At 43.8% G+C, this 25,920-nt stretch overlaps 1 protein-coding gene across 1 annotated transcript; it reads right to left on the reverse strand.

Annotated features, from left to right (window-relative positions):
- Positions 1-1,314: 1,314 nt before the first annotated feature.
- On the reverse strand, positions 1,315-25,646 carry gal3st2 (galactose-3-O-sulfotransferase 2). The gene is made up of 4 exons (XM_028572850.1): positions 25,536-25,646; positions 24,194-24,421; positions 19,525-20,346; positions 1,315-1,443 (listed from the first exon to the last, which is right to left on the reverse strand). Exons 1-4 carry the CDS (start codon positions 25,644-25,646, stop codon positions 1,315-1,317), a joined length of 1,290 nt encoding a protein of 429 aa, XP_028428651.1.
- Positions 25,647-25,920: the final 274 nt, after the last annotated feature.

Below are 25,920 nucleotides of genomic sequence, written 5' to 3' on the forward strand. Positions count from 1 at the left end.
TGACAGATTTAAATTTTTATCAGTATTAACTGATGAGACAAGTACACACTGTGTGTGTGTGTGTGTGTGTGTGTGTGTTAGTCTTCTTTACATTGCTTGTTACAAAGCCTAATAAAGAAAAGCAGCTTGTGTGGTGTTTGTGTGAATACTTTCAGACTGAGTACATGTGTGATGTATGAAGTGAGTCAACCTTCAGTGGCCCCGGGCTGCTTAGTTGCTGTGTGTTATTTCAAACTAAACAAACTGACACACGTGCACACAGTGCAAACAGAAAGCATCATCTGCCAGTCACATGCTGCTGCTAGAGAACAAACACACATGCAGCACAGACTACTGCATAATACATCTGTTTGTATGTAATGTGTATTACATTCTGAATGTCTTCCTGGGTGAGTTTATTATGTAATGTGTATTACATTCTGAATGTCTTCCTGGGTGAGTTTATTATGGGGATACATTTCTGTTTCCAACATAGTCTATGGAGAATATGTGCATGGCAGAAATAATGATACAATTATGATAACCCAGGCTTTCCCTGGATTTTCAGCTACATATTACATATTAATGAACATATTCAGATCTGTTCATGCATCCATCCAGCTAAGGTGCTAAAAATAAAAAATAAAAATGCAAACAATGACCTCTAGTGGAGCCAAGATAAACTTTAATGTCATCAGACCATAGTCAGCCTTTCACACAAACCAAAGAAGGTTTTGAAAGAAGTTTTTTGGGAGTGCTCTGCCCGAATTGATTACCTTACTATTTATTACATTGTTACACTGCTCCAAAGGTAGGACATAGTTGATAATATATATATATATATACTGTGTATACTTCATTATACTTGTATACTCTGTCATACATTTTACCAGGATTTGATTGACTGCATCCTGTATCGCTACTAGGGGTGGCATGATTTTACTTTTGATTTTAAGTTCACAATTAGATTTAGTTTAAATATTTTCTTTTCAGCAGTGACAGCAGTGCCGCAATCAGAGCCACTAGATGGCTTTAGAATTTTCCAGTACTGGACCATCTCCGACTCCGGCAGCAGCCATGGAATCTGGTAGAGTCAAGCTGTGTCTTTAGCTACATGCTACCAGCCGGTAAGCTACGCTGTGTTGGTTGTTGTTGTTTTTCAGATGTACGCACCGAGGGGCAAAATAAAAAATGTTCTACTCTGTTGGTATTACACATTATACAACAAGTAGATTCAACCAGAAAATCTGATTGGTCAACTAGACATTTAGAATGTGCTCAAATAAGCATGACTGTTTCCCGGCGTGTAAGACGTCCTTTCCTCGTGGTTTTTTCCTAAACCAAACCTCCGCCATTACCGTTATTGTCGCGCATCCCCCGCGGCCGTCTCCCGGCGTGTGAGGCGTCCTCCCCCGGGGTGTGGCATTTGCTTTCCCCATTAATCTCCATATAGACCATTTTGTCCTGGCCACCACGAAACAAACGTCAAAAACGTCCCCGTGAACACATATCTATAGATTAAAAATAACGTGACCATTACAAGAACTGCCATGAGACAGTGTTGTAATATATCACTACGCCATTTCTGTGTCAACATTACGGAGTTGAATTAAAAAACAGTTTTAAAACATTTGTATTCATGTAAATAATGCAGGAACCACAGTGGAACACACAAAAGCTCTACAACTAGTTTATAAAGCGATTCATTGGATTAAACGACTTATTTGTTACAACGCTCTGAAGTTAACTTCACTGGAAATGTTTTGGATCAGCTGTGATGGCGCTATCTTCAAAATAGCTGCTAAATGTGATTTTCGCGGACATACAGAAGCTAAATCTGTTGATGGAAAAAAAAAAATTTCAACATACACCTTAGTTGTAACAGGATAGAGCAAGCAAGGCAGTTCAGTGTTTATATTTGCGGTAATTATTCAGTTTGGGAAATCGCAGGATCTCTTCAAAGCTAACGTTGGCTTAAGTGGACTGGCTGACTAAACAGGGAGGGACTAGAAATTGTCTCTGTTGCTGTTTTTATTTTGAGATCGAATTGCCCCACAACATGAATACAGTTTGATTATAACTTTGATTTTTTGGTAATCGTATAATCGCAATATTATTGCTTAATTACATGCAGGCCGGAAATACACACACACATGCACAAACAAGACCTATACATGCACTAATGGAGAGATGGCAGTGGGAGGGGGCTGCCAATGAATGCGCCCCGTGCAGTTGGGGGTTCGGTACCTTGCTCAAAGGCACCTTGGCAGTGCCCAGGAAGTAGTGGTGTGCGATACTGCAAAATTTGGTATCGATCCAATATCAAGTAAATACAGGGCCAGTATCACCGATAACGATACTTTTTAATAATTAAGGTAGATTCATCATCATTGCTAAATCTGAATGAATTTTCATGACCTTTAAGTGTTTTTGTGATTTTTCCTTAAGATTATCAATAAGTTAAAACCCAGAACACAATTTGAATATGCTTGTATAAATTTGTTGTGTTAACACTATCTTACAGCCTTTTTACAAATTATACAGCTTGAAAATAGCCCATGGGCCCACCACCTGTGGGAGGAACCGCTGGGGTCGGGTGCGCTGCCACATGGGTGGCAGTGAAAGTCAGGGGCCTCGACGGACCAGACCCGGGCAGCAGACGCTGGCTCTGGGGACGTGGAAGGTCACCTCTCTGTGGGGGAAGGAGCCACAGAGGGGTGACAACTGGTGCGGGAGGTGGAGAGCTACCGGTTAGATCTGGTGGGGCTTACCTCTACACACAGTCTCGGTTCTGGAACCGTACTCCTGGATAGGGGTTGGACTCTTTTACTTCTCCGGAGTTGCCGCGGGTATGGGGATACTCACAAGCCCCCGGCTGAGCGCCGCTACGTTGGAGTTTACCCCAGTGGACGAGAGGGTCGCCTCCCTACGCCTGCGGGTTGGGGGGGGGAAAACTCTGACTGTTGTTTGTGCATATGCACCAAACAGGAGTTCGGAGTGCGATGACCTTTAAGTGTTTTTGTGATTTTTCCTTAAGATTATCAATAAGTTAAAACCCAGAACACAATTTGAATATGCTTGTATAAATTTGTTGTGTTAACACTGTATCTTACAGCCTTTTTACAAATTATACAGCTTGAAAATAGCCCATGGGCCCACCACCTGTGGGAGGAACCGCTGGGGTCGGGTGCGATGCCACATGGGTGGCAGTGAAGGTCAGGGGCCTCGACGGACCAGACCCGGGCGGTAGACGCTGGCTCTGGGGACGTGGAACGTCACCTCTCTGTGGGGGAAGGAGCCGGAACTGGTGCGGGAGGTGGAGCGCTACCGGTTAGATCTGGTGGGGCTTACCTCTACGCACAGTCTTGGTTCTGGAACCATACTCCTGGATAGGGGTTGGACTCTTTTCTTCTCCGGAGTTGCCCAGGGTGTGAGGCGCCGGGCGGGTGTGGGGATACTCACAAGCCCCCGGCTGAGCGCCGCTGTGTTGGAGTTTACCCCGGTGGACGAGAGGGTCGCCTCCCACGCCTGCGGGTTGTGGGGGAAAACTGACTGTTGTTTGTGCATATGCACCAAACAGGAGTTCGGAGTATTCGGCCTTCTTGAGACCTTGACTGGAGTCCTGCATGGGGCTCCAGTGGGGGACTCCATTGTTCTGCTGGGGGACTTCAACGCACACGTGGGCAATGATGGAGACACCTGGAGGCGTGATTGGGAGGAACGGCCTCCTGATCTAAACCAGAGTGGTTGTTTGTTGTTGGACTTCTGTGCTAGTCATGGATTGTCTATAACAAACACCATGTTCGAACATAGGGATGCTCATAAGTGTACCTGGTACCAGAGCACCCTAGGCCAAGGTCAATGATCGATTTCATAATCGTGTCATCTGATCTGAGGCCGTATGTTTTGGACACTCGGGTGAAGAGAGGGGCAGAGCTGTCAACCGATCACCATCTGGTGGTGAGTTGGGTCAGGGGTGGGGAAGACTCTGGACAGACCTGGTAAGCCCAAACGTGTAAAAGCGGGTAAATTGGGAACGTCTGGAGGAGGCCCCTGTCCAACAGACTTTCAACTCACACCTCCGGGCGGAGCTTTTCGTGCATCCCTGTGGAGGCTGGGGCATTGAACCCGAGTGGACAATGTTCAAAGTTTCCATTGCTGAAGCTGCGGCGAGGAGCTGTGGTCTTAGGGTCTTAGGTGCCTCAAGGGGCGGTAACCCACGAACACCGTGGTGGACACCGGTGGTCAGGGAAGCCGTCCGACTGAAGAAGGAGTCTTTCCGGGATATGTTATCCCGGAGGACTCGGAGGCAGTTGCAGGGTACCGAAGGGCCCGAAGGGCTGCAGCCTCTGCCGTGAAAGAGGCAAAGCAGCGGGTGTGGGAGAAGTTTGGAGAAGACATGGAGAAGGACTTTCGGTCGGCACCAAAGTGCTTCTGGAAAACTGTTCGCCACCTCAGGAGGGGGAAGGGGAACCATCCAAGCTGTGTACAGTTAGGATGGGACACTGTTGACCTCAACTGAGGAGGTAATAGGGCGGTGGAAGGAGCACTTTGAGGAACTCCTGAATCCGACTAATACGCCCTCTATGTTAGAGGCAGAGCTGGAGGATAATGGGGGATTGTCGCCGATTTCCCAGGCGGAAGTCACTGATGTAGTCAAACAACTACACAGTGGCAAAGCCCCGGGATTGATGAGATCCGTCCAGAAATGCTCAAGGCTCTGGGTGTGGAGGGGCTGTCCTGGTTGACACGCCTCTTCAACATTGCATGGAAGTCTGGGACGGTGCCAAAGGAGTGGCAGACTGGGGTGGTGGTTCCCCTTTTTAAAAAGGGGACCAGAGGGTGTGTGCCAATTATAGGGGTATCACACTTCTCAGCCTCCCTGGTAAAGTCTACTCCAAGGTGCTGGAAAGGAGGGTTCGGCCGATAGTCGAACCTTGGGTTGAGGAGGAACAATGCGGATTCCGTCCTGGTCGTGGAACAACGGACCAGCTCTTCACTCTCGCAAGGATCCTGGAGGGAGCCTGGGAGTATGCCCAACCGGTCTACATGTGTTTTGTGGATTTGGAGAAGGCGTATGACCGGGTCCCCCGGGAGATACTGTGGGAGGTGCTGCGGGAGTATGGGGTGAGGGGGTCTCTACTCAGGGCCATACAATCTCTGTATGACCAAAGTGAGAGCTGTGTCCGGGTTCTCGGTAGTAAGTCGGACTCGTTTCAGGTGAGGGTTGGCCTCCGCCAGGGCTGCGCTTTGTCACCAATCCTGTTTGTAATATTTATGGACAGGATATCGAGGCGTAGTCGGGGTGGGGAGGAGTTGCAGTTTGGTGGGCTGGGGATCTCATCGCTGCTCTTTGCAGATGATGTGGTTCTGATGGCATCATCGGCCTGCGACCTTCAGCACTCACTGGATCGGTTCGCAACCGAGTGTGAAGCGGTTGGGATGAGGATCAGCACCTCCAAATCTGAGGCCATGGTTCTCAGCAGGAAACCGATGGAATGCCTTCTCCAGGTAGGGAATGAGTCCTTACCCCAAGTGAAGGAGTTCAAGTACCTTGGGGTTTTGTTCGCGAGTGAGGGGACAATGGAGCAGGAGATTGGTCGGAGAATCGGCGCAGCGGGTGCGGTATTGCATTCAATCTATTGCACCGTTGTGACGAAAAGAGAGCTTAGCCAGAAGGCAAAGCTCTCGATCTACCGGGTCAGTTTTCGTTCCTACCCTCACCTATGGTCATGAAGGCTGGGTCATGACCGAAAGAACGAGATCCAGGGTACAAGCGGCTGAAATGGGTTTCCTCAGGAGGGTGGCTGGCGTCTCCCTTAGAGATAGGGGTGAGAAGCTCAGTCATCCGTGAGGAGCTTGAGAGAGCCGCTGCTCCTTTGCGCCCGAAAGGAGCCAGTTGAGGTGGTTCGGGCATCTGGTAAGGATGCCCCTGGGCGCCCCCTAGGGAGGTGTTCCAGGCACGCCCAGCTGGGAGGAGGCCTCGGGAAGACCCAGGACTAGGTGGAGGGATTATATCTCCAACCTGGCCTGGGAACGCCTCGGGATCCCCCAGTCGGAGCTGGTTAATGTTGCTCGGGAAAGGGAAGTTTGGGGTCCCCTGCTGGAGCTGCTCCCCCCGTGACCCGACACCGGATAAGCGGGACGAAGATGGATGGATGGATGGATGGAGGAGTTCGGAGTATTCAGCCTTCTTGGAGACCTTGAGTGGAGTCCTGCATGTGGCGCCAGTGGGGGACTCCATTGTTCTGCTGGGGGACTTCAACGCACACGTGGGCAATGATGGAGACACCTGGAGAGGCGTGATTGGGAGGAACGGCCTCCCTGATCTAAACCAGAGTGGTTGTTTGTTGTTGGACTTCTGTGCTAGTCATGGATTGTCTATACCGAACACCTTGTTCGAACATAGGGATGCTCATATGTGTACCTGGTACCACAGCACCCTAGGCCGAAGGTCAATGATCAATTTTATAATTGTTTCATCTGATCTGAGGCCGTATGTTTTGGACACTCGGGTGAAGAGAGGGGCAGAGCTGTCAACCGATCACCATCTGGTGGTGAGTTGGGTCAGGGGGTGGGGGAAGACTCTGGACAGACCTGGTAAGCCCAAACGTGTAGTGCGGGTAAATTGGGAACGTCTGGAGGAGGCCCCTGTCCGACAGACTTTCAACTCACACCTCCGGCGGAGCTTTTTGTGCATCCCTGTGGAGGCTGGAGGCATTGAACCCAAGTGGACAATGTTCAAAGTTTCTATTGCTGAAGCTGCGGTGAGGAGCTGTGGTCTTAGGGTCTTAGGTGCCTCAAGGGGCGGTAACCCACGAACACCGTGGTGGACACCGGTGGTCAGGGAAGCCATCCAACTGAAGAAGGAGTCTTTCCGGGATATGTTATCCCAGAGGACTCCGGAGGCAGTTGCAGGGTACCGAAGGGCCCGAAGGGCTGCAGCCTTTCCCGTGAAAGAGGCAAAGCAGCGGGTGTGGGAGAAGTTTGGAGAAGACATGGAGAAGGACTTTCGGTCGGCACCAAAGTGCTTCTGGAAAACTGTTCGCCACCTCAGGAGGGGGAAGCGGGGAACCATCCAAGCTGTGTACAGTAAGGATGGGACACTGTTGACCTCAACTGAGGAGGTAATAGGGCGGTGGAAAGAGTACTTTGAGGAACTCCTGAATCCGACTAATACGCCCTCTATGTTAGAGGCAGAGCTGGAGGATAACGGGGGATTGTCGTCGATTTCCCAGGCGGAAGTCACTGATGTAGTCAAACAACTCCACAGTGGCAAAGCCCCGGGGATTGATGAGATCCGTCCAGAAATGCTCAAGGCTCTGGGTGTGGAGGGGCTGTCCTGGTTGACACGACTCTTCAACATTGCGTGGAAGTCTGGGACGGTGCCAAAGGAGTGGCAGACTGGGGTGGTGGTTCCCCTTTTTAAAAAGGGGGACCAATTACAGGTGCCAATTACAGGGGGTATCACACTTCTCAGCCTCCCTGGAAAAGTCTACTCCAAGGTGCTGGAAAGGAGAGTTCGGCCGATAGTCAAACCTCGGGTTGAGGAGGAACAATGCGGATTCCGTCCTGGTCGTGGAACAACGGACCAGCTCTTCACTCTCGCAAGGATCCTGGAGGGAGTCTGGGAGTATGCCCAACCGGTCTACATGTGTTTTGTGGATTTGGAGAAGGCGTATGACCGGGTCCCCTGGGAGATACTGCGGGAGGTGCTGCGGGAGTATGGGGTGAGGGGGTCTCTACTCAGGGCCATCCAATCTCTGTACGACCAAAGTGCTGGGGATCTCATCGCTGCTCTTTGCAGATGATGTGGTCCTGATGGCATCATCGGCCTGTGACCTTCAGCACTCACTGGATAGGTTCGCAGCCGAGCGTGAAGCGGTTGGGATGAGGATCAGCACCTCTAAATTGGAGGCCATGGTTCTCAGCAGGAAACCGATGGAATGCCTTCTCCAGGTAGGGAATGAGTCCTTACCCCAAGTGAAGGAGTTAAAGTACCTCGGGGTTTTGTTCGCGAGCGAGGGGACAATGGAGCGGGAGATTGGTCGGAGAATCAGCGCAGCGGGTGCGGTATTACATTCAATCTATCGCACTGCCAGACGAAAAAGAGAGCTGAGCCAGAAGGCAAAGCTCTCGATCTACCGGTCAGTTTTCATTCCTACCCTCACCTATGGTCATGAAGGCTGGGTCATGACCGAAAGAACGAGATCCAGGGTACAAGCAGCCGAAATGGGTTTCCTCAGGAGGGTGGCTGGCGTCTCCCTTAGAGATAGGGTGAGAAGCTCAGTCATCCGTAAGGAGCTCGGAGTAGAGCCGCTGCTCCTTTGCGTCGAAAGGAGCCAGTTGAGGTGGTTCGGGCATCTGGTAAGGATGCCCCCTGGGCGCCTCCCTAGGGAGGTGTTCCAGGCACGTCCAGCTGGGAGGAGGCCTCGGGGAAGACCCAGGACTAGGTGGAGGGATTATATCTCCAACCTGGCTTGGGAACGCCTCGGGATCCCCCAGTCGGAGCTGGTTAATGTTGCTCAGGAAAGGGAAGGTTGGGGTCCCCTGCTGGAGCTGCTCCCCCCGCGACCCGACACCGGATAAGCGGACGAAGATGGATGGATGGATGGATGGACAGCTTGAAAATATTGCCACACAGCGCTCCTCTTCCTCTCTGCCATTCTTCTGCTCTGTCTCTGTCCTGCTTGTGTGTATGTGTGGTGCTGGCCGCTGCCGGGCCTGGCTGGTTGCTTGTTCGTTTGCCCGGTGCCGCTGAGCCATGTGACGGTACAACATAAAATCACAAGAGGGGGGAGGAGGAGCAAAGTGTGCCTGCTCTGCGCTGACAGGAGCGGCACTTGAAAGCAGTGGCACTTACGAAGACACTGACAGCCACACAGTCACACTCTTTGATGAAACCGCAGCAGTGTATACTGGATAGAAACTAAAACTAAAGTATCGATCTCATTACACTGGTATTGATCAATATCAATATTAACGTTGGTATTGATATTATTGATATTTGGATCGATCCGCCCACCATCACCAGGAAGTGAACTGGCACCTCTCCAGTACTCTGTAGTTGGACCGTAGGGGGACTTGCTCATTTCAATCAATTTGTGATTTAAAACTGCAATTGTGACTCCCCTAATTACTACATATATTACATATATAACTATCTGTGAAAGGTCTCCTCAGCCCAGCTTAATGTTCGACGTCCAGCTGGTAGGTTCCTGAGTTGGCTGTTCTTACTGACATCTCGTCGGTTCCTGAGCCTATGGATTGCTATGGGCTCACAAAACGTCACCATTCCCATGTGATGCCGTTCTGAGCTACACTTGATGTTTAATAAACGCCACCACGTGTCTAAGAAAACACTACCAGGTGATTATTAAATGCCTGGTGGCGTTTTGATAATGCACTTCGCCCTATGGTTTTCACCACCAATCAATTGAACTGTAATCACCAGGGCTCAGTATTGATTTCAATACTTTTTAGGCACCAACCAACTTGCCTTTAAGCAGAGATTTTCAACAGGGGGTCCGGGATGCCTGGGGGGTCCTCAGAGTTATTGCAAGGGGGGCCACCAAATTATTGGTAATATTTGGAAAGCTTTTTTCAAAAATCAACTTTAAAATAAAAATCAACCTATTTGTGAAAAATACAACACATTCATGATAAATTTGCTGGCCTATAAGTAAGGTCACTAAAGTAGCCATCCACAGATAGTTACTCCTAACGATTCACTGTGCCACATGCATGTTTAACATTAAAACATGATTTATAAAATCATGTCAGCAATTATTATTATTATTTTTTTAACTAGTATTTCATGCACTAAAAAGGCTTTATGCCACCCAAACCCATCTCTCTCAGTTAGTGGGTCCTTGGCTTAAAAAACATTGAAGAATGCCTCGTCATCGTGGCCAGGTTGGGTCAGTGGGTAGAGCAGGCGAACATATACTGAGAGGTTTAGGTGATTTCCTGCATGTCTTCCCCCTCTCTTTCCCCTTTCTCACCTAGCTGTCCTGTCAAATTAAAGGCGGAAAAGCCCCAAAAATAATCTAAAAAAAAAAAGCCTCGTCATTCATTACCCAATTTCAATACCTATACCCAATTTCAATACCTAAGGAGTAAATCTTATCAGCGTCAGTGAGTCAATCTCCATGGAAGATGCTTCTACCAAGATCTAATAATGTTCGTGATTGGCTATCTAACGTTACACGTCATAGAGACATGCAGGAAAAACAAAAAATAATGTTGTAATATTTTTTGTTTTATAAAAATTGGTATCGTAAAAAGTATTGTTTATGAACCAGTAGCAAAGTCACGGTATTGGTACCGGTATCTAACATTTTTGAACGATACCCAGCCCTAGTAATCACCCAGTCAGTAAAGAAGAAGGGCACGCCACACTAATCAAGCACTGATCTCTTTTGCGGTTTGTTTGAGAAGCCTAAAGAAAATCTAAGTATGTGGGTGTTATTTTATTATTTATCATTTTATATACCTATGATTGTATGTTCAAATATGTAAGTAGAGTGTAGTTATATCATTTATAAATCATTCATCCGTTTGTACTTGCTGACTGGGCTAAACCAGTTTGCCTGTTGTTGCTCTAACATTTCTGAAGGAGGCAGCAGAGGACAATTTATAATTTAATTATTCTTTCTAAAAAGCAATAGGCTTAAATTATTGTTTCTATTGTAAGAAATTAATTCTAGTTTGTCTAGATATTGTTGTTACAGTTTTATTGCCATTGTAAAAAGGTACATAGTCATTTAATCCTCCTGTTATCCTTATGGTCAGTTTGACCCCATTCAGTGTTTTTACATTATCAAATAATAGACAGGACCACTGAAGATATATTAAAGTTCATTTTACTTGAGAACCCAACAAGGAGGCAGTTACAGTACTCACAGCATGAATACAGAAATGACCTAACGAAAAGCTCTCTACAGCTGCTTTTTATAATAAATTTAATAAATCATGATACAGAGTAGATGTCGTCTATTGTTATCTTGTCAGAGTCGATTACGTCTCCCCTTTCTGGTCTGGGAGGGCATGTATGACCTCAGGAACACACCATGCTTAGACAAGGATACACAATGGCTCCATGTTATCTTATTTAGAGTATTCAGTATAATATTATTCTATGCAAACAGTTTAATAATCACAGGGAAAGTATGTATCATAATTTCCCTAACAAACATCTATAAATAAATGCTTGACATCATTGTTAGTAAAGTTTTGTCACAGCTCTTCGACACTGAAAGTGACAGAGTAGAATGTGTCTGAGACTGAGGATAATGTTGATCCTGATTATAAGGCATCCTCCTCTGATGAAAATGAGACGATTTGGTTTGACCCTTCTGTTGTCGCTGAACCACCAGCAGACACGTTACCTTCCAAAATGGAAAATTATTATGGTCCCTCTCCCCACTTAAATGACAGGGTAGACTTAGTGCTGCTAATGTGTCCAACACATAACATCAGCATTTGAGCTTTTCATAACACCATCAATTTAAAAAGGGGAGGGAAGTGTATGTACAGAGTTGGAAAGATGTGGATGTGACCCACCTCCAACCCTACATTGGGTTGCTCATTTTGGCAAGAGTTAACAGGTCAAAAGGTGAAGCAACAGCAAGCATTTCGAATGCTGACACTGGAAGGACAATATTTTCAGCCACTATGTCTCTGAAACATTCAATATTTTCTCTCATGTCATATGCTTTTATGACAGAGAAACGACACAGAGAGTGTGTTAAACTGGCAGCAATACAGGATGTATGGGAAAAGTGAGTGAAAGGATTACCCTTTCTTTACAATCCAGGCCCCCACGTGACTGTGGTCACATTTCTTAGTCCCTGTCCTTTTAGACAATATATACCAAGCAAACCAGCCAAATATGGTATAAAAATGTATACACTGGGAAATCCCCTGGGCAAGCACCAGAAAAGAATCAAGGCATTGGGGTGGCCAAGGAACTGGATAGATAAAGAACAGGAGGCAGAGTTTCCCTAATAACTGGAAAGGCCAACGGGAACCCTTGCCTGGCCTGAATTATTTCTTTTATGCCAAAATAATGCTAAATATTTAGTGTTTCCCCTATATTCATTCTGTGGCTGTGCACTGCCATTAAAGTGATAGTTCGGAGTAATTTCACCCTAGGGTCCTTTGCACCATGACCTCGAGCCAAACACCCCCCCAGAAGCTTTTTTCACCTGGGTCAAACATTGGACGAGTTAGCGTTATCAGCTGAATAGCTTAGTGCAGGGGCTAATGGATCCGAGAGTGTCTCTTGTACATTACCCCACTAATAATGCCCGAAATGATACCAAACTTCTACACTAGTACAAATAGGTTATGTACTCATATAACGATGGATTGTAAAGTTTGTAACTACACTAGAAGTTTATGTAAATAACACTTGCCTGTTGGCTTCTCGTCTCTGCTGCTGTTGCTGTTAGTATCGGGCAGTAAGAGCACTTAGGGCTGTCTACAAATTACAACACCGAAAAGAGATGCAACAAAAATATTTATTAATTTAATGATTAAATAAGGTAATGTCTCTAAACTTACCTCAATTATAACTTGTCTCCTGCTAGTTATACTACAGCACTTACTTTAAAAAATAAGTTAAATTAATAAATATTTTTGTTGCATCTCTTTTCGGTGTTGTAATTTGTAGACGTCCCTAAGCACTCGTCTTACAGCAGCAACAACAACAGCAGAGAGCAGAAGCCAGCAGGAGAGTGTTATTTACATACACTTCTGGTGTACTTACAAACTTTACAATCCATCGTTTTATGAGTGCATAACCTATTTGTACTAGTGTAGAAGTTTGGTATCATTTCGGGCATTATTAGTGGAGTAATGTTAAGAGACACTCTCGGATCCATTAGCCCCTGCGCTAAGCTATTCAGCTGATAACGCTAACTTGTCCAATGTTCGACCCAGGTGAAAAAAGCTTCTGGGGGGGTGTTTGTCTCGAGGTCACCCTAGGGTGAAATTACTCCGAACCATCACTTTAAGTGCAGCAAAGAACTGCTGTGAGTCACTGAATGAGACAGCAATTGATGGATAGTTCACTTCTGTAAAGCAGGACAGTCGAGTGTGTTATTTAAAGGCCCCCCTATACCATAAAATGAATATAAAAACTAGGGGACACACTGGGACGGTAACATATTTAATCTCTGCCTTTACTGACTATCATCTCCTATTACCCCCAAGAGAGGGAAAAATGTTCTGATGATGAGCATCATGCCAAAAATCCTGCACTGAGCACTAGAGAACAGAAAACCACAAATGGTCTTGGACTACAACAAGTCAACGGGAGGTATTGATAACATGCACAATGTCACAGCCACATACAGCTGCCGATGCATGACTGCCCGTTGGCCCCTGGTCATTTTCTTTCATTGATGAGAGTGCCTACAATGATTTTGAGCGAAATAAACAAGGACTGGAATAGTGGAGAACAGAATCGAAGGAGCTGTGTTACACGCTGGTGAAACCTCTTATCGAGCAACGGCGCTGCTGCAACTGCTCAGGACATCCAAATGGAGACACACATCCAACTCCTCAAGTAGTTGAAACTGCAGGCAGGAAATGTGGCAGATGCCTCTAAGACTGTAAGGGCGTTTTTTTACACCTATAGTTCATTGCTCTTGTCTGAATCAGTTGATGAGTTTGTAAACTTGGAGCGATTTCACCTTGGTTCGGTTTCGTTTTACACCTTGGAAATCCAAGCGTACCAAAATGCGTCATTACAAATCAGGCATGACCTCATAAGGAGCAAGATTCCAGATCGGCCTATCTGAACTTTCATTTTCTCAGGGCAGAGCAGGATACCCAGGGCTCGGTTTACACTTATCGCCATTTCTAGCCACTGGGGGACCATAGGCAGGCTGGGGGAATGCATATTAATATTAAAAAACCTCATAAAGTGAAATTTTCATGCCATGGGACCTTTAAATCCTCTAAATGTCTTTCTGGTGTCAAATTTACCCTGAACATATTACATGTTACATTCCATTATAACAGAAATTGTTTTGTTTTTTTCCAAATGTTGTAAATAACAAAAAGCTGTATTGAAACACCAGAATATCTTTCTTTTCAATTGTAGGTTAAACAGGGAGATTTTATAGGTATTCTGGATGTATCCAACCCTAACCCCTATTTTCCACCAAGGGCGCAGCGGGCCCCACGAGCAATCACACCCATTCAAGTCAATATTATATATTCCACCACCTGCGTCCTGAGAGATTTGTAATGTTATTCAAAGACACGGGACGTTTCGTGTAGTCGCCCGTCAATGGTGTCATATACCCTTTGACTCCTCTAGTTGCTCTAATTTCAAGGGAACCGCCAAACGTAAAGGGGAACACTGGAAGTCCGCCAATAAAACCAAAGAAGAAGACAGCGAAGAAGAAAAAGCAGCAACACTGAGCCATTGCATTGAACTTGACCGAGACATACAGTAATTCTCTAAAACGTTACTATACAATTATACTTTTTTTGTGAATACCTCACTTGTGATTGAGCATGATTATTCATTGCATGCAAGTTCTGCTGCAGCAGCTAGCTCTGTGAAGCGCAAACGTAGGGGTGAAAAAAACGACCCAAGAACATTTTGGGCACGAAAAGAAATTAAACGAGGGAACATTGGGTGGCATTTCCAAGATGGAGAGATGCCGATCTCTCATGTGTTCTAATAGACAGGTAAGCACCTATTCAGCTAACATTATAGTAATAATAATACCACTGATGATAATCACAGCATGCTGTATGTTATATTTATTGCAGTCTAGTGAGCTAAAGTTAGCTCAATAACGATATGTGGTGACACCAAAGAACCTCTATTACTTAACCGTCTCTGGTAAAACCGAATGCAATCGTTACCTTCAGTGTCAATAGTTTCAAGACGGGTCGGGTGGGTTGCCCTGACATCGCAGTGTTGAGGGCAGTGTGCCCCAATGACAGTCGCGTGGAGGGCAGGGAGAGAGGGCGCAGCTAGTACTTGTAGTACACGCCAAGGAGGAAATGCCTTGGGGGAGGGCCAATCAGTGCTGGCAATCCTCACACACTGAGCGACTATGAGCTGAATTTGCAGCACCCCACCCGGTAGGTTACATATTTTCGGTTCTACATGAAACTGTGCCCATCTAGTAGGTAATAATAACACATTAAAATACAAGGAACCAATAGCTGAATTTTCGCTTTAAACAGGACTCTGTGTGGGTTTGTTGAAATATAGTGCTCAGGCTCGCTGCTTGTTTTCCTAGGCATGTTATGTACTGCCGTAAGTTCTTTAGTAACTTAGTATAATTCTAGATGTCTGTATTATGAGTTGGTGGCACACACACAATTTCAATTTATTTCCTTATTGAACAGTTATCAAAGAGAAGGACCATCCACATCAACTCCTAGCAAGAGACATGGAATGCCAATTCAAACCCTCTCTACCATAGCACCTTTGACCATAGCACCACTCCAGTGATCATCAGATAGGTAAGGAATACAGAAGTTTTAGAATATTACTTCTCCAATTTGCTACATATAAGTACACCAGAAGAATAGCTGAAATTTGTTTTATAGAGACCATTGCTTTCTGGAGCCTGGGATTGAAGACCTTTCCATGGTAGAAATAGAACAATAGGTGCTAGATAAAAGGTGATTTTAAACTGGTATTTAGAAGTAATATACTGTTATTTGATTGAAATTAACAATAGGCAATTGAAATAAGTCCTTTCATATGCAATTATTTCTTACTTTAACCTATATAAACCAGGGATGCACAAACAAGAGAAATGGCCATTGTGCTGCGTACTTGTTTCACAACAAATCCACCCGTTATATACCAATATTTTAATTCTTTGTTTTGTTTAGTTTTTCTAAGATGAGCATTCATGATGAGACCACCATTCACCTGACTGAAGACAATAATGATCTTCGAAACACAGTGTAAGTATTAATCTAATCCATTGTTCTAATCCATCCATTTCTTGTTGGTGGTGAATGGCGGAAAAGTGAGAAACTTGCTACACTGTATAGGGTAATGTTGTGTCTATAATAAGTTTCCATTTTATTGAGATCTTTTCACATCGAAAACGAAATACATTTTTCTGTAGTAAGCACATAGTAACGATACATATTCTGACAGAACTGGTTGAGAAGAAAAAAACTTTCAGATAATTGAGGAGCTTCCGTTCATCAGTCTGGAAGAGACAGTGCTTTTTTCTACAGAGAATGAAGTACCGCCCCGACGAGAAGAATCTGTCACGTCTCCTTCTGGCCACCAGGTCATGTGTGAGGACGATTTAATTGGACAACAGGCATCGATAGTGTATGAATCCAACTTGAAACAGCTGGTTATGTTTCTAAAGCTATCTGTTGTGAAGTGCAATTTCACAAATGTGACAGGCTTGCCAGGCTTCAGCACCATTTGAAGTAAATCTGACGTCAAGAGGCACAGGAACAATCATCGAATAGGTGAGGCAAAAAAATATCTCTATACCACAACATCATGTAAATCTCAACTATTATTTTACCTTTAATTTATAAGACATACAAAACATCCATCCTGTGGTGGTAATCAGGATTTATGGCACACATTACCATGCCCCTCAGTCACTTACATCTTTAGTTTGGCACATTCTGTATTTTTATTTCACATCCACACACCCTCCTTAGGTAACTGCCTACCTGCTTTAACAAGCATTTTGATTCAAGGAAGAAAAAGCTTCATGAAAGAAAGGTGAGATTCCAAATCCTGTATCCTGCCAAACTTAAAATAGAAGCCAAGAATGGAGTTAAGGCATTTGAATGCCCCCGAAAGGCAATGGCATTCATAGAAAATATGGAGTGATTTGTCGGCGAGGGATTTGTAATGATGTGCAGCTTCTGCTGATGGCTGCTTTACCTTTTTATCATTTTTCTCGGCTTTCATGGGACAGACTGGCGCAAATGTGAAACACCGGCTGGGATCCTACTTGGACATATTTCCTTTTGTATTAATCTGGGGATGGAGCGTGTGGGACCAAAACCAAAAACTTTAAGGAAGTTGAACTGGGTATTGCTCAGGTTGAGGTGCACATGGACTGTTCTGTGATTGTTTGGGATTTAGTTGTGTTCATTCATCACCACTTTGTATTTGTTATGTGCTCAGAAGATGACTGATATTTTAATATATAGTTATGAAGTCTTACTTAAGCTCTAAACGTTTCTTCACCTGGAACGTTAATGGGCTGGGGAATTCCATTAGGAAGAGGAAGGTTATTCTAGTCTTAGAAAAAACAAATATATGTTAAGGAAAGGGTCGTGGCTGGGCTTACGTTTCCATGACACACAGGACAACAACGGGACGGTTGGGTTTAGGAAAAGAAGAATGGTATGGTTGGGTTTAGGAAAACAAACGGTTGGGTTTAGGAAAAGAACAACGCGACGGTTACGGTTGGGTTTAGGAAATGTGACACGCGGGACACATCCCCGGTCTCTTTTTAAAGTTAGTCAATGTGTCGGTGATAATAGGGCCATAGGCTAACATACACTTTTTTGGACACACACCTGCAAAGGCCAGGTCTTGCAGTCTTAGACTTCCAGTGAGGTTTTGCTCTATTTCTCTCCATGGGACTGGATGAGGGGTCCATCCACACTCTGAGGGCCCGTAGCTGAAAGGCTCTGTCATACACTTTAAGGTTGTGGAGGGCCAAGCCTCCTGTGTTTGAGGTACGTTGCAGGGTAGAACATCTATTATTGTAATTCTAATATTCCCCCTAAACAAATTATTAAGGGGGATAATTAATTAATTAATTAATGTATGATTAGGTGAATAAGTGCCACATTACTTCCCCAAACAAAAGACACAAAGAGGAAGAGTAAATATGCCTACATGTGTGCTGACTTAGCAGAGATACTGTAACATTAAATTAGAAGTTATATTCCATTATGTTTTTGTATTTAAAACTGTCACCTGTGTTTTCCTTTACATAAATAAGGCGTTTCCACCATAAATTGGTGAAGACAGATGAACCACAAGGCAGGAAATTAAGTGTATAATGCTCAACATTTTCTGGTGGAAGTCCCCCAGACCCCCTGCTTCATATGTGTACCAATGTTGAAATAAAGCCTACCACATTACAGACTAGCTGTTATTTCAACCGGCAACCTTTTGGGCTACTAGTCTGTTGCCCATCTATGATTTCTACCAGCCCAGCCTAATAAAGCAGGCTAAAAGTGGTGCTGAAACCATACACTGTATAATATTAATGGACAAAGCATCCGGCAAATGCGGAAGTGCCTTAAACCTGCATTCTGAGTCTTCTGCAACACAGAATGATGTTAATTTTTTTAAATAAGGTCTCGTTGATTTTAAAATCGGCGATAAAGTAGGGGGTGTTTTAGGGCGTGGCTATGATGTGATTGCCAGTGACTCGTCACACATGCTCTGTCCATTAATATTATACAGTCCATGGCTGAAACACCACGTAACAAACGAGGTTTAAGAAGCAGCCACACACATTGTTGTTTTTAACTTCTTTAATAGGGTTTTCTGATAGTGTAGATATTTATTTCCCTACACATTTATTGTACTTTTATTTGAAATGTACATTTTAAAAACCTGAAGGATTTGCCATTGTCCTCTTTGAAATGTTCTTATTATTTATGAACTAATTTAAAGAAATCTACTTGAAATTCAATTTTATTTATATAACATTATAACAGAAGTTATCTCAGAACACTTTACAGATAGAGTAGGTCTAGACCACACTTTATAATTAACAAAGAGCCAACAATTCCCCCCAAAAGCATTAACATAGCTGTGCACTTGATTTTTGAAGTTTTTTAAAAACATTGCCATAGCAATGTGTACTCATACAGTTCAATTCCTTTGGAATACATTTAAATTTGACGCAAAATTGTATGATTCAGGTATCGAAACCGGAACTGAGAAAAATGGATCCGTGCATCTCCAATCAAAAGATGAACCATGCTCATTTGGTGCAAGTCTGAATTTTTGTTTGGTGCAACCATCAGGCCAAATTTTCCACTTTATACAAAAGAGATTTAATTGGCTGATTACCACAACACATACATTCATGTTATTGACAGGATGAACCCTTTACATTTATAACACTATGACAGTTCCTTTACCCCCACCTTAATAAAACCTCTACCTTTTTATCTTCACTATTAGCAAGGATAACAGAACAGCCAAACCATATGTTGTTTGTTTTATATCAACACTTTCATAATGTGGGATATAATGGATACTGCAACGGCAGTGTAATTATAGAAAGTGAATATTAGACGGAAGAGCTGCTTCCATACATCACAGTACAAACAAAACATTGTCCCGTGACTATTAGTCACAGTTACCAGTCATTGCATACTTGTTTTGTTGTTAGATTCTGTGTGTGTTAACATGGCACTTGTGGAGGCCTTTTGGTTCTTTAGATTTGAGAATTTGCTTCTTATAATTTGTCTGTGATGGGCTTCCCTGGCCCAGGCCATTCCCATCATACCAGTTCTGTCTGAGCGTTGACGTTGTGGAGCAACCATCCTTGTTTCTTGTCTATGCTTAGCCGCTAGCTCTGGGAACTGCTGGGTGTATAAACGGTCTGTGTACTGCAGTTCTGGAGTTATAAGTCTTTGACATTTTATTTTGGTTTGTCTGTCTATGTGTGGGTTTAGGTTATAGCCCTGAATTACAGCTGCTCCATACTGGAATGGCTTTAGTCCGGCGTCTTTAATCTGGGATGGGTCAACTGCCCCGCCATCTTTCAGGCAGCTGTTTGCTAGCTTGGCCTGTAGCTCTCTCAACTGAGATACTTCCCTCTTTATCTGCTCTTGCCCAACAAGACTATCCATCTTGTGCCAGAAGGTGGTGTTAAAGTGCAGGTAGATCCTCCAGTCCAAAGCATTCCACCTCTTGATTTTCTCTGCAGTGTTTGGTAAAAGTGGGTGACGAGTTTGTTCACTGCGACCGTTGAGCTTAAAGGAAACCACGTCTTCCAGGGACCAGCAGAGGGCATGCTTGAGCAAGATCATGGACTCATCAAAGTATTCAGAAATAAGAATAAGGTGGAAGTCCCGCTCAATAGCTGCAATAGCCATGCTGGCTCTCTCCTCCAGGTCTTCAGTATCAGCTGCAGCATTGTTGTCAAAGCCAAAGTCGAAAGCCAGGATATTATGAGCGTAGTGGTTGTTTTTCAGAGATGAGTTGTAGTTTCTCCAGCTGCTGTCTAAAAAGCTGTCCAGGCTGTGAGTCTTGTGGAAGGCTGGGATGCTCTTGTAGTAGATAAAGATGGACTCCATCATGGCCACAGGATGCCTCAAGATAGAAAAGTAGAAGGTATCCTCAGGCATCACTTTTGCCACCTGGGACATAACATGAAAAACAAGTAGTTGCAAAAGTTGCATTTAACTAAGTTCTACTTAAAAAAATTGACTTTTTATAAGTAGGAGAAATTAAATCTAAAGAGACTGGTAAAATTTATTTTATTTATTTATTTTGTTAAACTCTTAAGCAAACATATCCATTGGGGCCACAAGTGGGTAAGTGCTCTGGTATTTAAGACCCCTTTGGACAAAAAAGGGTAAAAGTGGTTCCAGCTGTCATTACTAATTTATATTGTACCATACCATATGTTGGGCCCATACCTTAAGTGGGGAACTTTTCATATGTACCTAACATACAGCACACCCAGCCCCCACATGGAAGTTTTTGGACTTCACTGAGGTTGCCTAAATGAGTCCCAAATACCAGTCCATCACTCCCCAAAGGGGGTTCAACATAGACATGTTGGCAGCACTATCTGTAATCTGTCTGGCTAATCAGGTCTCTTCTGTTTCTCTACAATCCTTCAACAATCACTATGTTACAGGTAATCACCAAGCCAGTATGTCCAATGGGGCCCCACAAGGCTGAGTAATGCATTACCATTAAGCCCCATTAGGGCAACTAAATTTGGACCCATTAAAAATACTTTTACATATTAAAAGTACAGTAAGAGCCCCACTAATGTGTCTCCAACATGTGTTGGGCTGCAAGTCAAATTCAAACACGGGACGTTGCCAAGGACTTAGCCTAGATAGGGCCCACACTCTACCGGGTGCTAGAGGTCGCTCCTGTTCCTATATTTTTTATTATGAATTACTGACACTGTACAGGAGTTTTTTTAATTTTGTTTAATTGTAACGTGCTTCTAATAGGCCAAATATGGCCAAATTATGATGCTTTGTGATCCGTTTTATTCATTTTCTGAGGCCACTAGATGGAGCTCTTGGATTAAAGAAAAAGGCTCACAGAATGACAATCCCGTGTGATTTAACCGTTTGTTGAACAGAGTGCTGAATGATTATATCGGGTATTTCACACTGTTCCTTAAGGTCTCCTAATAGGGTATGTAACATTGGCTGGGCTGAAAATGGCATGGTTGATATTTTATTGGCCCTTATGCATCCCTGTGAGCTTTTCTTCCAAATATGGTATGCTCCTGAATATTTAGATGAGCGCTGATTGGTTGAGCGAATTCCCATACACACACATTGGAGACGAGACAGTAGGTCTCATATTTCAGACACTGCAATGTTTCATTACCAAATTCACTTCTGAGACTTTTTTATGCGAGAAATCAACTGAATAAAGCTCAAATATGGGCCGTTTTACGAAAAATTGTTGGCTAATTGCAAATTTGGTAAGACGTATCAGACTTTAGGAGAAAGTGGCAGCCTGTTGGGCTCCATACCCAGGGCAACGTCACCCTTTGTGGATTACTGCACTACCGGGGCTCCGGAGCTGGGCGGCTGCCGGCATAACTATAATATATTTACAGTTTGAATTTTGTCACCGCACTTATATCACAGCTACCCCAAGGTCTTACAAAGCTAACAGTCCGATTTCAATTTAAGGTGTTTTTGTGAACGTGAGGGGTCTTGTTAGGAGGAGCAGCTAGCTAGCTATGTGTCCCATTCAATACAATGGGAAAAGATTGCGGCTAGCTACACTTTCGGCATAAGTATAGTATATTTACAGTTTGAATTTCGTCACGCCACTTATATTACAGGTTCCCCAAGGTCTTATAAAGCTAACAGTTGTGTCCGATTTCAATTTAATGCATTTTTGTGAATATGAGAGGTTTCGTTAGCTGCTAGTCTCCTTCAATCCAATGGGTAAGGATAGCGGCTAGCTAGCTACACTTTCGGCAGTATATTTACACTTTGAATTTCGTCACAGCATGTATATCACAGCTACCAAAAGGTCTTACAAAGCTTAGCTAACACTTGTCCGATTTCACTTTAATGCATTTTTGTGAATTTCAGAGGTCTCGTTAGGAGGAGGCTAGCTAGTTGATGGACTCATTGATGGACTCCAGTTCACCGCAGGCTCTATCAATGAGACTCGCGGACAAGAGGCGTTTATTTCCCCGATCGTTTGTTTAAATAACTCAACACATATCCATTATAAGATTAACTGGAACCTGCAGTAAGAGATTGCGGGCGTAATAAGCTTGCTGACCCTGCTCTCAGTCACACACCGAATATTTAGCAGAAGAGGGGAGGGAGAACATTGAGCTGCAAGCCCTGGAGCTCTGTCAGGGCAGCGGCGTTTGGTAGTCCGATGTAGCAACACAGGCAGCACCGGCCGCTGAACTCCGACACACATTGCAATTAGCCATCAATTTTTGTAAAACGGCCCATATTTGAGCTTTACATAGTTGATTTCCCGCATAAAAAAGTTTTAGAAGTGAATTTTGTAATGGAATAGCAGAGATCTGCGTGACCTTGATTCAGAAGACTACCTGATCTCAGGTCACTTGTGTAGCCTATGTAAATGTTGGGGCATTACAAAGAGAGAGACTGGAGCCAAATGAGGAGGAGCCACCAAGTTGACGTCAACTCGGTGGCTCGTTGAGATTTGAGAGTTTTCAGAGGCAGTTTCATATTGTGAGATTTGCAGAGGAAAGAGGTGTCAATGGGGTTTTGAGGTTCTATGTATGTCCTATTTACCCACCAAACTAAAATCGCTTTTGCATTCTATCACCCCTTTAAAACTGCCAGCCCATTATTTACCAATGTGGCCAATATGGACATGTTGCACAGGCTTAAAGGGTAACTACCATTTTTTTTTACCTGAACCCTATTTTCCTATGTTTTTGTGTGTAAGTGACTCATAGGAACAACAATCTTTGAAATTGGTCAAGTATTAAGCATGAAGGCTGTAACCGGCAGCCACAGACCTGGCTGCAATGTAACCCTATAGGGCAAATGTTCAGCATCAGTTTGCTCAACTAAAAGTGCTTTTTTGCCACTAAAAAGGCTCAGATTATTATTCTAAGTGTCTGACAACATTATGGAAAGGATCTCTACAGAGATAGACCTTTTTAAAACATCTTTGAGACCTTTCTGTTTGACCAGAAACAGCTCTGAGGTTGCTAGCGCTAAACCAGACAAAACAATGTTTTTAGTGTTTATAGAGCCAACATATTTTCACATGGAAATTGGTACACTGTGTTTATTTCAACCATAGCTAGAGTTGTGATGGTTGAAAACGTGGAAAGACGAACCAAAAAGGCTTTTCAAAGTTTTATTTTGTTTCTGTCGACTTTGAATGAAGTGTATTTTACGATGCTAAAATTACTGTTTATTTACATGGAGTCTGGTGGGGATCCATGAAATAACTGGCCTTTAAAAATAAAAATCAGCCTGCCTCTATGGGTTTTTTTTGGTTTTGTTTTTAAAAAAGGTCTTACTCTTTAACAGAAAGGTCGACCTCCTTAGAAATCCTTACCATAATGTTGTCAGACACTTAGAATATTAATCTGAGTCAGTGTCAAAACGAGCACTTTTGTGAAACGAAATACAAGCTGCACAATTGCCCTTTTAACTTACATTGTAGCTTGTTTCGCAAGTTGCTAACTGTAGCGATGGATACACAATCAAAATGTCAAAGAGTGTTGTTCCCATCAGTCACTTAGATACAAAAACATAGGTAAATAGGGTCCAGGTTGAAAAAAACGGCAGTTACCCTTTAAGGGTAAAGCAGTTCCATCAGATTTCTTCTGAATCTTTTTTCAATTTTGTCAACTACCATATAACTACCAAAAATTATAATAACTGGAATAATTGAGTAGTTGACAAAATGTGTTTCCAAAAGGCATCATATTTCATTCATACATATAGTACAAAACAGGGCAAAACTTTTACATTTTCTGATGAAGCTCACCTCAGATTTTGTAAACCTCATGTGGTTGCACATGATGTGGAACTCCCTTACACTTCGGCTGCTGACACCTTCCACAAAATGTGAAGCAAAAAAGAATGGGTAAAACAACTGGCTGTGTTTGTTCAGAGGTAGGGCAAAGGTCAAGTTCCTGCTTTCACCATAGCGATACAGGATATTTAAGATGGTACTGCTTGCTGTTTTGTGTGTCTTGAGAAAAAGAATGTGAGACTTTGGGTGGCAGGTTGATGTCTTATGAACACTGTTGATGTGAGCCTTTAAAAAACTTGGGGTGGGAGTGTCTGCAGTAAAACCTTTTCTACTACTGTCTAGGGCCAAAGAACCTGGAAGTCCAAGGCTTGTTACAAGTTTAGGTAGAAGCATCGTCACAGGTGAAACTTTTCTTGCCTCCATCTGAGAGCCTGTAGCAAGGTTATCCACATGTCTTGACTGAATATAAACCGATTGCTTTTGATATCCCTCATTTTGATGAGGACGAGCTGCAGTTGTGTCAGTCTGTAGTGACGTCAGGTCTGTCTTTACTGCCTGTGAAGACTCAGAATGGACGATTTCCCAGACATTTTGTGCAGTAGAAAACAGGTGCGGTTTGTTGACAGTCAATCTCAGATGTGGGAGTCCCGTCAGCTTGTCATTCCTGGGAAAAGTCATTGAAATATTTTACAACATAGTTTTTTTAGGTCCTCAAATACTTGTTATCGTGTTAGGTTGTCATGTGAATTAGAATGTAGAAAGATAACACAAAAAAGATGATATATAATAAATGTAAGGTCCTGACAAAGATTGAAGGATTTCCTGTGATTATAAATTCTTGACTTGCCCTGAATACATCACTCCAAAGATTCCTGGGATTTCTAACCCTAAAAGAAACATGATTTTAAACACAAAACTGTAAATAATTGATCATACAAAGATGAAGGAACATTTGGGAAAATCTGTTGCATGTAGCCGTTCTGTTTCATTGGATTTTGAAATTAAAAAGCCATTGAATTTCTAGCACTTAACATTTATGCATTGAAATTATGTATCTGAATTTTTTGCCTCTAAATTTTACTCTTCAAAAAACTAATTTTCACCTCTATTTTTCTCTAAAGTTCATGAATTCAGAATCCAAAATTCAACATAAAAAAGTCAGATGCAAAATACAATGTATTCAACTAATATATTTTCAACTTCCTCAAATTTAACAGGCCAAATTCAGCTGCTAATTGGAATGTTTAGAGAGAAATCCACTGTGTAGAGTTTGAATATGGGTAGTTTTACGGAAATTGATGGCCAACTGCACATTTGCTCCGATGTTGTCGGACGTGAGAAGCTCCAGTCTGACCTGACAACCAGCTGGTGGCGGCCGGGATCGCTCGCTTGCCGGCTGACCAGTAATGCTCAGAGACCTCGCTGTCAGCTGGAAGTCTGTCAATAGACTCATCCATCCATCCATCTTCGTCCGCTTATCCGGTGTCGGGTCGCGGGGGGAGCAGCTCCAGCAGGGGACCCCAAACTTCCCTTTCCCGAGCAACATTAACCAGCTCCGACTGGGGTATCCCGAGGCGTTCCCAGGCCAGGTTGGAGATATAATCCCTCCACCTAGTCCTGGGTCTTCCCCGAGGCCTCCTCCCAGCTGGACGTGCCTGGAACACCTCCCTAGGGAGGCGCCCAGGGGGCATCCTTACCAGATGCCCGAACCACCTCAACTGGCTCCTTTCGACGCAAAG

The sequence above is a fragment of the Perca flavescens genome, chromosome 3 (assembly GCF_004354835.1).
Source record: "Perca flavescens isolate YP-PL-M2 chromosome 3, PFLA_1.0, whole genome shotgun sequence".
Classification (NCBI taxonomy): Eukaryota; Metazoa; Chordata; class Actinopteri; order Perciformes; family Percidae; genus Perca; species Perca flavescens.

Excerpts from the sequence above, each read along its gene's own strand:
- gal3st2 (XM_028572850.1), bottom strand. The coding sequence starts at position 25,646 with ATGGATGGATGGATGAGTCTATTGACAGACTTCCAGCTGACAGCGAGG. Across the intron at positions 24,422-25,535 it reads CGCCACCAGCTGGTTGTCAG|TCTCACATTCTTTTTCTCAA; the intron begins GTCAGACTGGAG and ends TGCCACCCAAAG. Across the intron at positions 20,347-24,193 it reads TGAGGTTTACAAAATCTGAG|GTGGCAAAAGTGATGCCTGA; the intron begins GTGAGCTTCATC and ends GTTATGTCCCAG.